The sequence below is a fragment of the Hyperolius riggenbachi genome, chromosome 10 (assembly GCF_040937935.1).
Source record: "Hyperolius riggenbachi isolate aHypRig1 chromosome 10, aHypRig1.pri, whole genome shotgun sequence".
In the NCBI taxonomy this organism is placed as follows: Eukaryota; Metazoa; Chordata; class Amphibia; order Anura; family Hyperoliidae; genus Hyperolius; species Hyperolius riggenbachi.
This window is the reverse complement of record NC_090655.1, coordinates 226,236,835-226,253,682: the sequence shown is the minus strand read 5'-3', so window position 1 is coordinate 226,253,682 and position 16,848 is coordinate 226,236,835. Positions and strand designations below refer to the sequence as shown.

General features: G+C 45.9%; 2 protein-coding genes across 2 annotated transcripts in view; one reads left to right on the top strand and one right to left on the bottom strand.

Moving 5' to 3' along the window:
• Nucleotides 1-6,286, bottom strand: part of LOC137534660 (gastrula zinc finger protein XlCGF53.1-like) — a 48,055-nt gene extending 41,769 nt beyond the window's left edge. Inside the window, exon 1 of the mRNA XM_068256273.1 lies at nucleotides 6,267-6,286. The gene's annotated coding sequence lies outside the window, so the exon portion shown is untranslated. The remainder of the gene's footprint in view (nucleotides 1-6,266) is intronic.
• A 1,118-nt stretch (nucleotides 6,287-7,404) lies between these two features.
• Nucleotides 7,405-15,644, top strand: LOC137534650 (zinc finger protein 3-like). The gene is made up of 3 exons (XM_068256257.1): nucleotides 7,405-7,478; nucleotides 10,529-11,344; nucleotides 13,955-15,644. The coding sequence occupies exons 2-3, from the start codon at nucleotides 10,570-10,572 to the stop codon at nucleotides 15,250-15,252; spliced, it is 2,073 nt and encodes a 690-aa protein (XP_068112358.1). The 5' UTR covers nucleotides 7,405-7,478; nucleotides 10,529-10,569; the 3' UTR covers nucleotides 15,253-15,644.
• The last annotated feature ends 1,204 nt before the right edge of the window (nucleotides 15,645-16,848 follow it).

Genomic DNA, 16,848 nt, shown 5'->3' with positions numbered 1-16,848 from the left:
CTTTACACATCTAGAGACTGAAATCCTTGCCCATTCTTCTTTGCAAAACAGCTCCAGCTCAGTCAGATTAGATGGACAGCGTTTGTGAACAGCAGTTTTCAGATCTTGTCACAGATTCTCGATTGGATTTAGATCTGGACTTTGACTGGGCCATTCTAACAAATAGATATGTTTTGTTTTAAACCATTCCATTGTTACCCTGGCTTTATGTTTAGGGTCATTGTCCTGCTGGAAGGTGAACCTCCGCCCCAGTCTCAAGTCTTTTGCAGTCTCCAAGAGGTTTTCTTCCAAGTTTGCCCTGTATTTGGCTCCATCCATCTTCCCATTAACTCTGACCAGCTTCCCTGCCCCTGCTGAAGAGATGCACCCCCCGAGCATGATGCTGCCACCACCATATTTGACAGGGGGGATGGTGTGTTCAGAGTGATGTGCAGTGTTAGTTTTCCGCCACACATAGCGTTATGCATTTTGGCCAAAAAGTTCCATTTTGGTCTCATCTGACCAGAGCACCTTCTTCCACATGGTTGCTGTGTCACCACCATGGCTTGTGGCAAACTGCAAACGGGACTTCTTATGCTTTCTGTTAACAATGCCTTTCTCCTTGCCACTCTTCCATAAAGGCCAACTTTGTACAGTGCATGACTAATAGTTGTCCTATGGACAGAGTCTCCCACCTGAGCTGTAGATCTCTGCAGCTCATCCAGAGTCACCATGGGCTTCTTGACTGCATTTCTGATCAGCGCTCTCCTTGTTATGCCTGTGAGTTTAGGTGGACAGCCTTGTCTTGGTAGGGTTACAGTTGTGCCATACTCCTTCCATTTCTGAATGATCGCTTGAACAGTGCTCCATGGGATGTTCAAGGCTTTGGAAATCTTTTTATAGCCTAAGCCTGCTTTAAATTTCTCAATAACTTGATCCCTGACCTGTCTTGTGTGTTCTTTGGACTTCATGGTGTTATTGCTCCAATATTCTCTTAGACAACCACTGAGGCCCTCACAGAGCAGTTGTATTTGTACTGACATTAGATTACACACAGGTGCACTCTATTCAGTCATTAGCACTCACCAGGCAATGTCTATAGGCAATTGACTGCACTCAGATAAAAGGGGGCCGAATAATTATGCACACACCACTTTGCAGTTATTTGTAAAAAATGTTTGGAATCATGTATGATATTCTTTCCACTTCTCATGTGTACACCACTTTGTGTTGGTCTTTCATGTGGAATTCCAATAAATTTGATTCATGTTTGTGGCAGTAATATGACAAAATGTGGAAAACTTCAAGGGGGCCGAATACTTTTGCAACCCACTGTAGCTAACTGGTCCCAAAAACACAGGATCAGCAGGTGAGTCCGGCAACTGTTATTATTTTAAAAGGAAAAATCCATATCCTTCTCAGTTTAGGTTCCCTTTAACCTTCCTGGCGGTAAGCTTGGGCTATGCCGCGCAGGAGGATTTCTCAGGCCCTGCTTGGCCGATTTGCATAATTTTTTTTTGGTACACGCAGCTAGCACTTTGCTAGCTGCGTGTACTGCCCGATCGCCGCCGCCGCCGCTCCGCGCCGATTCGCCGTGCTGCCCCCCCTCCCCCAGACTCCATGCGCTGCCTGGCCAATCAGTGCCAGGCAGAGTTGAAGGGTGGATCGGGACTCCCTTTGACGTCACGACGTCAGTGACGTCATCCCATGGCGACAGGGGAAGCCCTAATGGAAATCCCGTTCAGAACGGGATTTCCGGACAGGCTTGATCGCCGGAGGCGATTCAATGTGATTCAATGTGCGTCTGGGACGCATCAGCCGGGCGCACATAATGACAGGGTAGAGAGCGCCAGCGCAGAGCCCGACCTAGCGTACTGCGTGAGGGTCAAAGGGCGCCCTAACAGATTAATTACAATGCCGCCGCCACCGGAGGAATGACTAGGAATGGAGGGGGACGCAGCCACAAGGGAGGTACGGTAAGAGCCTTCCCATACCTAGAGCGTCTAGCCCCTCCCACCCCCGAAAATAAGCCCTAGCACTAATTATCTCCCCAAAAAGAATATAAGACAGTGTCTTATATTCGGGGAAAGACGGTAGCTCTCGCTACCTGCTGGCCACTGCATTCTAGCTCTCGCTACCTGCCGACCACTGCAATCTAGCTATCCCTACCTGCTGGCCACGGCAATATAGCTATCCCTATCTGCTGGCCACGGCAATCTAGCTATCGCTACCTGCTGGCCACGGCAATCTAGCTATCCCTACCTGCTGGCCACGGCAATCTAGCTATCCCTATCTGCTGGCCACGGCAATCTAGCTATCGCTACCTGCTGGCCACTGCAATCTAGCTATCCCTACCTGCTGGCCACTGCAATCTAGCTATCCCTACCTGCTGGCCACTGCAATCTAGCTATCCCCACCTGCTGGCCACTGCAATCTAGCTATCCCCACCTGCTGGCCACGGCAATCTAGCTATCCCTACCTGCTGGCCACGGCAATCTAGCTATCCCTACCTGCTGGCCACTGCAATCTAGCTATCCCTATCTGCTGGCCACTGCAATCTAGCTATCCCTATCTGCTGGCCACTGCAATCTAGCTATCCCTACCTGCTGGCCACTGCAATCTAGCTATCCCTACCTGCTGGCCACGGCAATCTAGCTATCCTGACCTGCTGGCCACGGCAATCTAGCTATCCCTACCTGCTGGCCACGGCAATCTAGCTATCCTGACCTGCTGGCCACGGCAATCTAGCTATCCCGACCTGCTGGCCACGGCAATCTAGCTATCCCGACCTGCTGGCCACGGCAATCTAGCTATCCCTACCTGCTGGCCACGGCAATCTAGCTATCCCTACCTGCTGGCCACTGCAATCTAGCTATCCCTACCTGCTGGCCACTGCAATCTAGCTATCCCTACCTGCTGGTCACGGCAATCTAGCTTTCCCTACCTGCTGGCCACGGCAATCTAGCTATCCCGACCTGCTGGCCACGGCAATCTAGCTATCCCGACCTGCTGGCCACGGCAATCTAGTTATCCCGACCTGCTGGCCACGGCAATCTAGTTATCCCGACCTGCTGGCCACGGCAATCTAGCTATCCCGACCTGCTGGCCACTGCAATCTAGCTCTCGCTACCTGCTGGCCACTGCAATCTAGCTCTCGCTACCTGCTGGCCACTGCAATCTAGCTCTCGCTACCTGCTGGCCACTGCAATCTAGCTCTCGCTACCTGCTGGCCACTGCAATCTAGCTCTCGCTACCTGCTGGCCACTGCAATCTAGCTCTCGCTACCTGCTGGCCACTGCAGTCTAGCTCTCGCTACCTGCTGGCCAGTGCAATCTAGCTCTCGCTACCTGCTGGCCACTGCAATCTAGCTCTCGCTACCTGCTGGCCACTGCAATCTAGCTCTCGCTACCTGCTGGCCACTGCAATCTAGCTCTCGCTACCTGCTGGCCACTGCAATCTAGCTCTCGCTACCTGCTGGCCACTGCAATCTAGCTCTCGCTACCTGCTGGCCACTGCAATCTAGCTCTCGCTACCTGCTGGCCACTGCAGTCTAGCTCTCGCTACCTGCTGGCCACTGCAATCTAGCTCTCGCTACCTGCTGGCCACTGCAATCTAGCTCCCGCTACCTGCTGGCCACTGCAATCTAGCTCTCGCTACCTGCTGGCCACTGCAATCTAGCTCTCGCTACCTGCTGGCCACTGCAATCTAGCTCTCGCTACCTGCTGGCCACTGCAATCTAGCTCTCGCTACCTGCTGGCCACTGCAATCTAGCTCTCGCTACCTGCTGGCCACTGCAATCTAGCTCTCGCTACCTGCTGGCCACTGCAATCTAGCTCTCGCTACCTGCTGGCCACTGCAATCTAGCTCTCGCTACCTGCTGGCCACTGCAATCTAGCTCTCGCTACCTGCTGGCCACGGCAATCTAGCTCTCGCTACCTGCTGGCCACGGCAATCTAGCTATCCCGACCTGCTGGCCACGGCAATCTAGCTATATCTACCTGCTGGCCACGGCAATCTAGCTCTCGCTACCTGCTGGCCACTGCAATCTAGTTCTCGCTACCTGCTGGCCACTGCAATCTAGTTCTCGCTACCTGCTGGCCACTGCAATCTAGCTCTCGCTACCTGCTGGCCACTGCAATCTAGCTCTCGCTACCTGCTGGCCACTGCAATCTAGCTACCGCTACCTGCTGGCCATTGCAATCTAGCTACCGCTACCTGCTGGCCACGGCAATCTAGCTATCGCTACCTGCTGGCTACTGTAATCTAGCTATCGATACCTGCTGGCCACTGCAATCTAGCTATCGCTAACTGCTGGCCACTGCAATCTAGCTATCGCTAACTGCTGGCCACTGCAATCTAGCTATCGCTAACTGCTGGCCACTGCAATCTAGCTATCGCTAACTGCTGGCCACTGCAATCTAGCTATCGCTAACTCCTGGCCACTGCAATCTAGCTATCGCTAACTGCTGGCCACTGCAATCTAGCTATCGCTTACTGCTGGCCACTGCAATCTAGCTATCGCTAACTGCTGGCCACTGCAATCTAGCTATCGCTAACTGCTGGCCACTGCAATCTAGCTATCGCTAACTGCTGGCCACTGCAATCTAGCTATCGCTAACTGCAGGCCACTGCAATCTAGCTACCGCTGCCTGCTGACCACTGCAATCTAGCTACCGCTGCCTGCTGGCCGCTGCAATCTAGCTACCGCTGCCTGCTGGCCGCTGCAATCTAGCTACCGCTGCCTGCTGGCCACTGCAATCTAGCTACCGCTGCCTGCTGGTCGCTGCAATCTAGCTACCTCTGCCTGCTGATTTCTGCAATCTAGCTCTCGCTACCTGCTGACCACGGCAATCTAGCTATCCCTACCTGCTGGCCACTGCAATCTAGCTCTCGCTACCTGCTGGCCGCTGCAATCTAGCTCTCGCTACCTGCTGGCCGCTGCAATCTAGCTCTCGCTACCTGCTGGCCGCTGCAATCTAGCTCTCGCTACCTGCTGGCCGCTGCAATCTAGCTATCGCTACCTGCTGGCCGCTGCAATCTAGCTATCGCTACCTGCTGGCCATGGCAATCTAGCTATCCCTACCTGCTGGCCACTGCAATCTAGCTATCCCTACCCGCTGGCCACTGCAATCTAGCTATCGCTGCCTGTTGACCACTGCAATCTAGCTCTCGCTACCTGCTGGCCACTGCAATCTAGCTATCCCTACCTGCTGGCCACGGCAATCTAGCTATCCCGACCTGCTGACCACGGCAATCTAGCTATCCCTTTCTGCTGGCCACTGCAATCTAGCTCTCGCTACCTGCTGGCCACTGCAATCTAGCTCTCGCTACCTGCTGGCCACTGCAATCTAGCTCTCGCTACCTGCTGGCCACTGCAATCTAGCTCTCGCTACCTGCTGGCCACTGCAATCTAGCTCTCGCTACCTGCTGGCCACTGCAATCTAGCTCTCGCTACCTGCTGGCCACTGCAATCTAGCTCTCGCTACCTGCTGGCCACTGCAATCTAGCTCTCGCTACCTGCTGGCCACTGCAATCTAGCTCTCGCTACCTGCTGGCCACTGCAATCTAGCTCTCGCTACCTGCTGGCCACTGCAATCTAGCTCTCGCTACCTGCTGGCCACTGCAATCTAGCTCTCGCTACCTGCTGGCCACTGCAATCTAGCTCTCGCTACCTGCTGGCCACTGCAATCTAGCTCTCGCTACCTGCTGGCCACTGCAATCTAGCTCTCGCTACCTGCTGGCCACTGCAATCTAGCTCTCGCTACCTGCTGGCCACGGCAATCTAGCTCTCGCTACCTGCTGGCCACTGCAATCTAGCTCTCGCTACCTGCTGGCCACTGCAATCTAGCTATCGCTATCTGCTGGCCACTGCTATCTAGCTATCGCTATCTGCTGGCCACTAGGGTTAGTCAGCAGCGGAGGGTGGTTAAGCTTAGGCATCAGGGAGAGAGGAATTGGCAGGGGGGTGACTAAGACATGGGAAGAGAGAGGCTTCAGTGTGAGAATAGGTGCAGATTTAATTATAGCAAAATATTGGTGTGAAGGCAGAGTGTAGTGGGGGGGGGGGGGGCGTAGGATTGCCCAGTATGGGGCCGAGAAACTTCTGAAGGCCGCCCTGGTGCGATGTACATAACACACACATGTGCTGCAGTTTGTGTAAAGGAACTCTATACATATGTGATAATACATACACTATAATATATTAGTATAGCCTTTATATACGTGTCCCAGCAGCTGCTGGTGATGGCAATGTGGCAAACCAAAACATTATATTACTACGGCATTACCTGCTCTGCTGCGAGTCCCAGGAACGTCGTTGCCTCTCTACTTCCTGTTCCTCCAACTCTATGGCTTCCCATCTGTGTCTTCCATGTAGTATAATTGAGATTACCATCTAGTGGACAATAAGAGAACTGCAGCCATCATTACATTGCCTTGTGTAATTTTTCCTTTGATGTTACACAACGTATTTATTGTATTTATTTATTTATTGTATTTATAAAGTGCCAACATATTGCGCAGCCATGAATACTTATTCATAGTTACATAGTTATTTGGGGCTATGTGACGTTGGCCCCCCTACAATCAGCACAAATAAAAGTTCTAGCATGTTTGGTTAGTGCTACGTTTGTACCCTCTTTGTGCCGCAAAAATAAACATTTGTGCTGCTTTTGTTTTAAAGATAATAGCAATTATCTTTTTCCAAACGATGACATCACCCAGCCCCCTACAAAGGCGCACGGACACAAAAGTGGTGTCGTTGGTTAGTGCTGGGTTTGTGCTAATTTGTGCTGCAAAAATCACCGTTCTATCTGTTATCGTTTTTGAGATATTAAAGGTTTTTTATAAAGGTCAAAAGTTCACCCAGCCCCCCTACAACAGCGTACAGACACGAAAGTGATGTCGTTGGTTAGTGCTGGGTTTGTGCTCATTTGTGCTGCAAAAATCACTGTTCTATCTGTTATCGTTTTTGAGATATTAAAGGTTTTTTATAAAGGTCAAAAGTTCACCCAGCCCCCCTACAACAGCGTACAGACACGAAAGTGATGTCGTTGGTTAGTGCTGGGTTTGTGCTCATTTGTGCTGCAAAAATCACTGTTCTATCTGTTATCGTTTTTGAGATATTAAAGGTTTTTTATAAAGGTCAAAAGTTCATCTAGCTTCATTCACTTCACTATTGAGATTTTTCTGGTTTATTTAATGTACAGATAATGCCCGGTCAACAAGATAGGGACTGTAGGTTCATTCTTCTATGTCCCCACCTCTGTTTGTACCCCCTATATAACTATTTAAATAAATAAAATATAACTGGTGGACAATGCAGGGTGCAGTTATAATGGATGCAGTTCCGCTATTCACCACAAGATGGCGATATTACTTATATCAAGTAGAAGGCAGAGTCTGGAAAGGGTCGAACGTACATATGGGAAGTTATATAGAGGTGAAGTGGGAATAAGTGGAGGAGACATTGCTGGGACTGGCAGCACAGGAGGTATTAGGTAATAAGATATCATTTTTGTACACGCAGTAACCCCTTAGTGTCACCTCACTGTAGCAGCTGCTGCTAAATACATACATATTATAATAAAATACCATGGCATCAACACCGACTTGTATGCACTTGGCCACTTTCCTTCCTCCAATGTTGTAATAACAGCAACCTACTTTACCTCTTTTGAGACGAAATCCACATTTTCCACCTTAGAAATACCTCTTTTAGATCTGATCTCTGTATAAATATATGTATTTATGTAGTATACAGCAACATTTATGGTCTTGTAAACTGTTCTCTGGCAGATCATTTTTTACTGAATAAGCAAGAAGTTTTAAATCAGGATGATACCATTTATTGGCTAACTACAAATGAATAAGAATAAACAAGCTTTCGGCCTTGCAGCCTTCGTCAGGTTTACATCCTGTTAGTTTGCAAGCTGGTGGTACAGACAGCTTATATACATGCAACATCAAAAGGGAAAACAGATATTTTTTTCAAGCATAAATACATCATTAAGATGCCTTAATACAAACAGACCATCTAAATGGGGTAAGATAAGGATCCTTGTTTACTTTATTGCTCACAGACCTGGTATTAGGATTGACCCAGAGGTATCGTAAATTCTTAGTTCACAAGTTCAGCTAGGGTGGCTGAGACAGTTCATATATCATCAATCTCATACCAATATAGAAAGTTGTTGTCCTTATTCAAACCCTTCTGCACAGCTTTGAAACAATTTATAAATTTTGTTTCTGCTATTAATCGGTCATTTGACGTTTTGAAGCCGCCCTTCAGGGCAGTGACTCGATGATCATCCATGCTGTGTCCGTTGGACCGAAAGTGTGTAGCAACTGGGAGTCCAGATTTGGTATCAGGAAGAGTTTAAATACCTAATTGGGGTGACCAATAAGCTGCAAACAATTCTGAGTTGCAAAAAATGTGATTATAGATGATTTTTAAAGCACCAATGTATTCCGTGGCGCTGAACAGAGTAAGAAACAAACCGGTTCATAAGAATAATACAAACACTGGTACATAATACAGAATTGGTAGAATTATAACATGATTAAAAAAAAAAAAAACGCATGGCAAATTTCTAAAATACAAAAGGGTGAGAGAGCCCTGCCCTTGCAAGCTTTCAAAAGAATAGGCAGGAAACAAGAGGTGAGGTAATATATAATGTGTATGCCTAGGGGAAGTGTGTTTTTAAGTAATACCGTAATTATTATTATTTATATAGCGCCGACATCTTCCGCAGCGCTGTACAGAATATATGGTCTTGTCTTTTAACAAGCGCTGCGTAATATATTGGCGCTTTATAAGTACAATAAATAAATAAATAACTGTCCTTCAAAAGGGGCTCACAATCTAATCCCTACCTACCTACCTTAGTCATATGTCTATGTATGTATTGTAGTCTAGGGCCAATTTTTAGATGGAAGCCAATTAACTTATCTGTATAGTTTTGGGATGTGGGAGGAAACTGGAGTGCCCAGAGGAAACCCATACCTACTCAGAAAGAACATACTAACTTTGTGCAGATAGTGCCATGGCTGAGGTTCAAACCAGTGACCCAGTGCAGCAAGGCAAGAGCGCTAACCACTATGCCGTCTATGGTAGTAAGGAGTACTACTTGGGCCAGAGGTTGAAGGGGAATGACCTAAGTGACAGTGTAGGCTTGAGGGAGCAATTTCAAAGGTTGTAGACTCAAGAATACCCAGAAAGCTTATAGTGGCTCACTTAAAGCTGAATTATTGCAAATACCCTCTGTTATAATGAGCTTTTTTGCTCTCTTTTAGTCTCGTATACTTTCCTGGTGGTTCCGGGTGACCATGAGCTATCTGGGTATTCTGTAGTACTAATCTAAGCCACATCCCATAGAGTTGTATCAGTCCCTGCCATTAAATTATAAGGACCACAAAGCATGTTGGGTTGATGTGGCTCTGTAAAAATGTATAGGCAGTTGGCTCACTATACACCAGCAGTTCTGGATGTGAGCCTGGCTTCAGTGGCATTAAGAGATGATTTGCATATTTAGGAGTGATGCATCATGGGAAACCACTGCAGTGGGAGGGATATGGAGGCTGCCATATTCATTTCCTTTGAAACAATACCAGTTGCCTGGCAGCCCTGCTGATCCTCTGCCTCTTTTACTTTTAGCCACAGACCCTGAACAAGCATGCAGCAGATGAGGTGCTTCTGACATTATTGTCAGATCTGACAAGATTAGCTGCATGCTTTTTTCTGGTGTTATTCAGACAGTACTGAGCTAAATGGATCTGCAGGGCAGCCAGGCAACTGCTATTGTTTAAAAGGAAGTAAATATGGCAGCCTCCATGTTCTTCAAACTTCAGTTGTCCTTTAAAGGTAACCTATAGTTATTGAAAAAAAAGCCAGTTTAATTTGCCTGCGCCATCACTGAGCGATCCTCAAGTCCCCCGAAGCGCACCTGTTTCAGTTTGGGCAACTCAGCATGTTGATGGCCTCTGCGCCTGCACAGCCCTGGCCGTGCTCATCCTCAATTGTGCTCCCGCTGCATGCGCAGTAGACATTTTCTCGTACTGCGCAAACGCAGAGCGCTCCTGTCCACAGGACCGCTATCAGGAGGCGCGTGGACTGGGGCCACCCATCCACAAGAAAGAGGGGCGCTGCGGGTGTCAGGAAGATCGCAGATTCACAACGTGGGCACAGGACGGCTGCACCCCCCAGGTAAGTTAAACTGGCTTTTTTGTATTTACTTTAGGTTCCCTTTAAAGTTGAATTATCAAAAATGCCTTCTGATTTAAGAAGGCACATTATACTAAAGGAGAGTGACAGATATAGTTTAAAAGGCTATTCCAGAGGGGTGTGAAGCTCCTCCTATTTATGCTAATTTCATCCAAATTTTTTCATATTGACTTAAAGACCAATCATTTGATTGGTCTGGTTTCAAGGTGCCTAGATTTGCATAGTATTAGCATACACATTTGAATCAACTAGGAATTTTGACCTCATTGACTATCCCTAGTGCTGCCATGCTAATGCACACATTTTCTATTATTCTGTGAAATTAAGGTGGAGAACAAATTATTGTTAGAAAAGAAGAAGCTGTGGAAATGAGGAGTGATGAGAAGTCTACAGAGAAGAGCAACATGGTGAGGACAATTAAAGAGGAGGAAGAAGTGAAGTATGTGAGGGATGATCAGCAGTCTATGGAGAAGAGCAACATGATTAGGACAATTAAAGAGGAGGAAGAAGAGAAGTATGTGAGGGATGATCAGCAGTATATGGAGAAGAGCAACATGATTAGGACAATTAAAGAGGAAGCAGAAAATGCGTATGAGAGGGGTGATCAGCAGTCTATGGAGGAGGAGGAGGACATGATGAGGACAATTAAAGAGGAACAAAACGAAACATATGTTAAAGGTGATCAGCAGTTTAAAGAGGAGGGTGAAATGATAAAGACATTTGAAGAAGATGAGGAAATGTGTGTGAGGAATGATCCACAGTGTATAGAGGATGAAATGAGGAGGAAAATTAAAGAAGATAAGACGTATGTGAGGAGTGATAAGCAGTCGATGGAGGAGGGGGGCATGATAAGGACAATTAAAGAAGAAGGGATGTATATGAAGAGTGATCTGTGGTCTACAGAGAAGGGTGAAACGATGGGGATAATTAAAGAGGAAAAAGAAGAGACATACGTGAAGAGTGATCAGCAGTCTAGAGAGGAGGGTAAAATAATTGAGATAATTAAAGAAGAAGAGATGTATATGAAGCAGTCTACAGTGCATACAGAGGATGAGACATATGTGAGAGTTGATCAGCAGTCTATGGAGGAGGGTAAAATACTGAAGACAAGAAAAGAGGAAAAATTTCCAGCTAGAAAAAATGGTGAGTAATAAATGGTAAAATCATAAATAGTTCACTTTTTCATGTTGCCTCTGTGTTTGTAAGACATGAAGCTGCCAGAGGAAACAGCTCTATGGACATTGGACTCCATGGTACAATAAGGTATGAGAAATTGAGAGCACTGAGGTATGGAGAACAATGAGGTATGATCAGGCTTGGATGTCAGTATAACATTATGTTCCCAACAAATGAGGAGGAGATACTGTACACCATATGAAAGGTCCATCTCCATTCCTCAGTATAACATTATGTTCCCAACAAATGAGGAGGAGATACTGTACCCCATATGAAAGGCCCATCTCCATTCCTCAGTATAACATTATGTTCCCAACAAATGAGGAGGAGATACTGTACCCCATATGAAAGGCCCATCTCCATTCCTCAGTATAACATTATGTTCCCAACAAATGAGGAGGAGATACTGTACCCCATATGAAAGGCCCATCTCCATTCCTCAGTATAACATCATAGTGCCAACAAATGAGGAGGAGATACTGTACACCATATGAAAGGCCCATCTCCATTCCTCAGTATAACATCATAGTACCAACAAATGAGGAGGAGATACTGTACCCCATATGAAAGGCCCATCTCCATTCCTCAGTATAACATCATAGTGCCAACAAATGAGGAGGAGATACTGTACACTATATGTAAGGCCCATCTCCATTCCTCAGTATAACATTATAGTACCAACAAATGAGGAGATACTGTACACCATATGAAAGGCCCATCTCCATTCCTCAGTATAACATCATAGCACCAACAAATGAGGAGGAGATACTGTACACCATATGAAAGGCCCATCTCCATTCCTCAGTATAACATCATAGTACCAACAAATGAGGAGGAGATACTGTACACCATATGAAAGGCCCATCTCAATTCCTCAGTATAACATCACAGTACCAACAAATGAGGAGGAGATACTGTACCCCATATGAAAGGCCCATCTCCATTCCTCAGTATAACATCATAGTGCCAACAAATGAGGAGGAGATACTGTACACTATATGTAAGGCCCATCTCCATTCCTCAGTATAACATTATAGTACCAACAAATGAGGAGATACTGTACACCATATGAAAGGCCCATCTCCATTCCTCAGTATAACATCATAGTACCAACAAATGAGGAGGAGATACTGTACACCATATGAAAGGCCCATCTCAATTCCTCAGTATAACATCATAGTAACAACTAATGAGGAGGGGGATACTGTACACCATAGGAAAGGCCCATCTCCATTCCTCAGTACAACATCATAGCACCAACAAATGAGGGGGAGATACTGTACACCATATGAAAGGCCCATCTCCATTCCTCAGTATAACATCATAGTGCCAACAAATGAGAGGGATAGACTGTACACCATATGTAAGGCCCATCTCCGTTCCTCAGCATAACATCATAGTACCAACAAATGAGGAGGAGATACTGTACACCATATGAAAAGGCCCATCTCCATTCCTCAGTATAACATCATAGTACCAACAAATGAGGAAGAGATGTACACCATATGAAAGGCCCATCTCCATTCCTCAGTATAACATCATAGTACCAACAAATGAGGAGGGGATACTGTACACCATATGAAAGGCCCATCTCCATTCCTCAGTATAACATCATAGCACCAACAAATGAGGAGGAGATACTGTACACCATATGAAAGGTCCATCTCCATTCCTCAGTATAACATCATAGCACCAACAAATGAGGAGGAGATACTGTACACCATATGAAAGGCCCATCTCCATTCCTCAGTATAACATCATAGTACAAACAAATGAGGAGGAGATGCTGTACACCATATGAAAGGCCCATCTCCATTCCTCAGTATAACATCATAGTACCAACAAATGAGGATGAGATACTGTACACCATATGAAAGGCCCATCTCCATTCCTCAGTATAACATCATAGTACCAACAAATGAGGAAGAGATGTACACCATATGAAAGGCCCATCTCCATTCCTCAGTATAACATCATAGTGCCAACAAATGAGGAGGAGATACTGTACACCATATGAAAGGCTCATCTCCATTCCTCAGTATAGCATCATAGTACCAACAAATGAGGAGGAGATACTGTACACCATATGAAAGGCTCATCTCCATTCCTCAGTATAGCATCATAGTACCAACAAATGAGGAGGAGATACTGTACACCATATGAAAGGCCATCTCCATTCCTCAGTATAACATCATAGTGCCAACAAATGAGGAGGAGACCCTGTACACCATATGGAATGTCCATCTCCATTCCTCAGTATAACATCATAGCACCAACTAATGAGTAGGAGATACTGTACACCATATGAGAGGCCCATCTCCATTCCTCAGTATGACATCATAGCACCAACTAATGAGGAGGAGATACTGTACACCATATGAAAGGTACATCTCCATTCCTCAGTATGTCATTATACCTACTATGTGATCCTGCCTGGTAGTGACAGTACACAACATAGATTATGAGTACTGTACATAGATTGCAGCTGCGGAATATGTTGGCGCTATATAAATAATAATAATAATAATTGCAGAACGTGAAATGGTAACATTTTTAACAGTTACATTTTGTCTCCAGCAAGGGGACAGGATATAAGGAACATCTCAGAGGGACATCCACATGATACTGCAGAAGGTAATGGCATCACACAATGTTCTCATAGAGGAAGGCCTAGTACTGGACTATCCTATTGCGGAGGCTACAGTGCAGATGTAGGGATGTCTCTCTCTACTGATGAGAAGTCCTGTGAAGAAGCACAAGCTGTCACTTCAAACATGCAGCTGCCGGATGCAGCGAGAGATCCAGCCAATCTGAAGGCATCTTCTTGTGAAACGCTATGTCATGCTACATACAGAGACAATCAGACATTTCCATGTCCTGAATGCAGCAAATGTTGCAAATCTAGAGCAGCACTTGGTGCACATCTAAGGACACATTCACCCAAACCACTATTATCATGTTCTGAGTGTGGGAAATGTTTCAGCTGGAATGCAAACCTTGTGGAGCACCAGAGAGTTCACACTGGTGAGAGGCCCTATCCTTGTTCTGACTGTGAGAAATCATTCAAAACAAAATCAGTACTTGTTAAACACCAGAGCATCCACATTGGTGGGAGTCTCTATGCTTGTGCCGAATGTGGAAGAACATTTAAGTCAGACTCGGGACTTGCTTATCATCGGAGGATTCACACCACTGAAAGCCCCTATTCTTGTTCTGAATGTGGGAAATCCTACAAAGCAAAGGCTGAACTTGTTGTTCACCAAAGAGTTCATACCGGCGAGAGGCCCTATGCTTGTTCTGAATGTGGGAAATCATTCATTGCCAAGACAAACCTTGTTATGCACCACAAAGTTCACACCGATGAGAAGCCTTATAATTGTTCTGAGTGTGGGAAATCATTCAGAGCAAAGTCAGGATTTGTCAGGCATCGGAAAGTTCACACCGGCGAGAGGCCCTATGCATGTTCTGAGTGTGAGAAATCATTCCGATCAAAGGCTGAACTTGTTAAACATCAGAGAGTTCATACAGGCGAGAGACCTTATCCCTGTTTAGAATGTGGAAAACTGTTCAAAACGGCACAGCAGCTTAGTGCACACCTTAACATTCACACCAGTGAGAGGCCCTACCCTTGTTCTGAGTGTGGGAAAACATTTAAGACAGCATCTCAGCTAGGGGTACACCTAGTAATTCACACTGGTGAGTGGCCTTATCATTGCTCTGAGTGTGGGAAACCATTCACATCAAAATCCGGACTTGTTTATCACCAGAAAGTCCACACTGGAGAGAGACCCTATCCTTGCTCTGAGTGTGGGAAATCATTCAAAACAAACCCATTGTTTCTTAAACACCAGAGAGTTCACACTGCCAGCATATGAGAGAAATAGCGTTAATTACTATTCCCCCTCTAGGTCCACTTAGTTGGGAATTATGTATATTATATAATGTTGACTTAGAAATCCACAGTGAGGGGCACCCTACAGGCTAGAGACGGTCAGCGAGATACTAACAATTCTGGTTTGCATGAAAATTTAACACAACTTGTACGCAACTGGGGTTCAACCAGACCTGAAATTGTAGAAGGAAAATTGGTACTTGCATGTTATTCTGTCACCGGTTTCGGCAGCCTCCTGGTCACAATCTATTCATTTATCTTGGGAGATCGAATCATTGTGGGAAATGGCTTACATTTGTGGTTGTAAAGCTTCATTCCGCACCTATGCACTGTTAAAAGTGCACTGGTAAATGCTGTCCACCCCTCCCCCCCCCCCCCCCCCCCCCCCCGATGTATAAGAAGTAAGAAGAAACCAAAAGTTTAGTCTAGCACATGCATGGTGTGGCATGCAAACCCAGGGAATGAAAAGCATACAATCGAACAACAAGGAGAGAAACCCTGAATAAAGGTTGAACTGCATATGTTACAATTCAAATCCAATACTTTATATATATATTAATAGTCAATACAAAATGTAAAACCATCATTAAAAAACAATGTTTGCATAACATACCTACTACACAGAAAGTGGAGGTAGCCAAACAAGAATATTCCATTGTAACTAAATGAATCCTTCTGATCAACCACATGCATACAGGAGTTATCCCCCGTTACAATGGACCCGGGTCCTGCACTGAGTGTGGTATAAATAAACTATGCCAGCAAGGTGAAAAAAGGATGATAAAGTGCTCAATAGTGAACTGACACACCTATAATATGTACTCCATGAATACTAAGATGCTATTGAACATAATTAGAAGCAATTATAATCTCTAAAAATAGGGCATACATGGCGGCACTATGGAGGAAAAAGTGTTACACCAGCATAGTTACCAGACCAGTGTCCCGGACAATGGGCGGTGATCAGTGATGAGGACGGGAAGGGAGAGGCCCAAGAAGTGCAAGCTGATGCCCCTCTGCTGCACCGTTGCTGAGTCGGGTCCACTCTGTGGAGTTGTTTCCCATATCTACCTTCAAACCTTCAAACAAGCTCTCAAGACTCACCTTTTCATGCTTGCATACCCCCCTACACCAACACCATAATATGTTCTGTTAGACACTCTCTCAATAGATGCACCTATAGACTCCACCCTCACCCTTTAGACTGTAAGCCTCTGGCAGGGCCCTCCTCCCTAGTGCTTCCAGCTTGATTATGCAATCTTACTGACAATCACCCCTCTCCTGGACTAGAACAGTCTCTATTTTGACCTGTGACACTGTATTGTTATCAAATCATTTGCATGATCTTGTTTTGTTGTGAGTTTCCTGTATGTCCTACTTTGTATGTTAACCCATTTACAGTATCTATTGTGCAGCGTTGCGTAATATGTTGGCGCTTTATAAATACAATAAATAATAATAATATCTAGAGGCTCCAGCACAGCAGTAGAACATGTAGATGAACTGGTGTGCACTGTGACTGCAGAGGGTGCTGTGGCAGCCATCGGGACCTGAGCAGCTCCACTTCTTCACTTCAGGA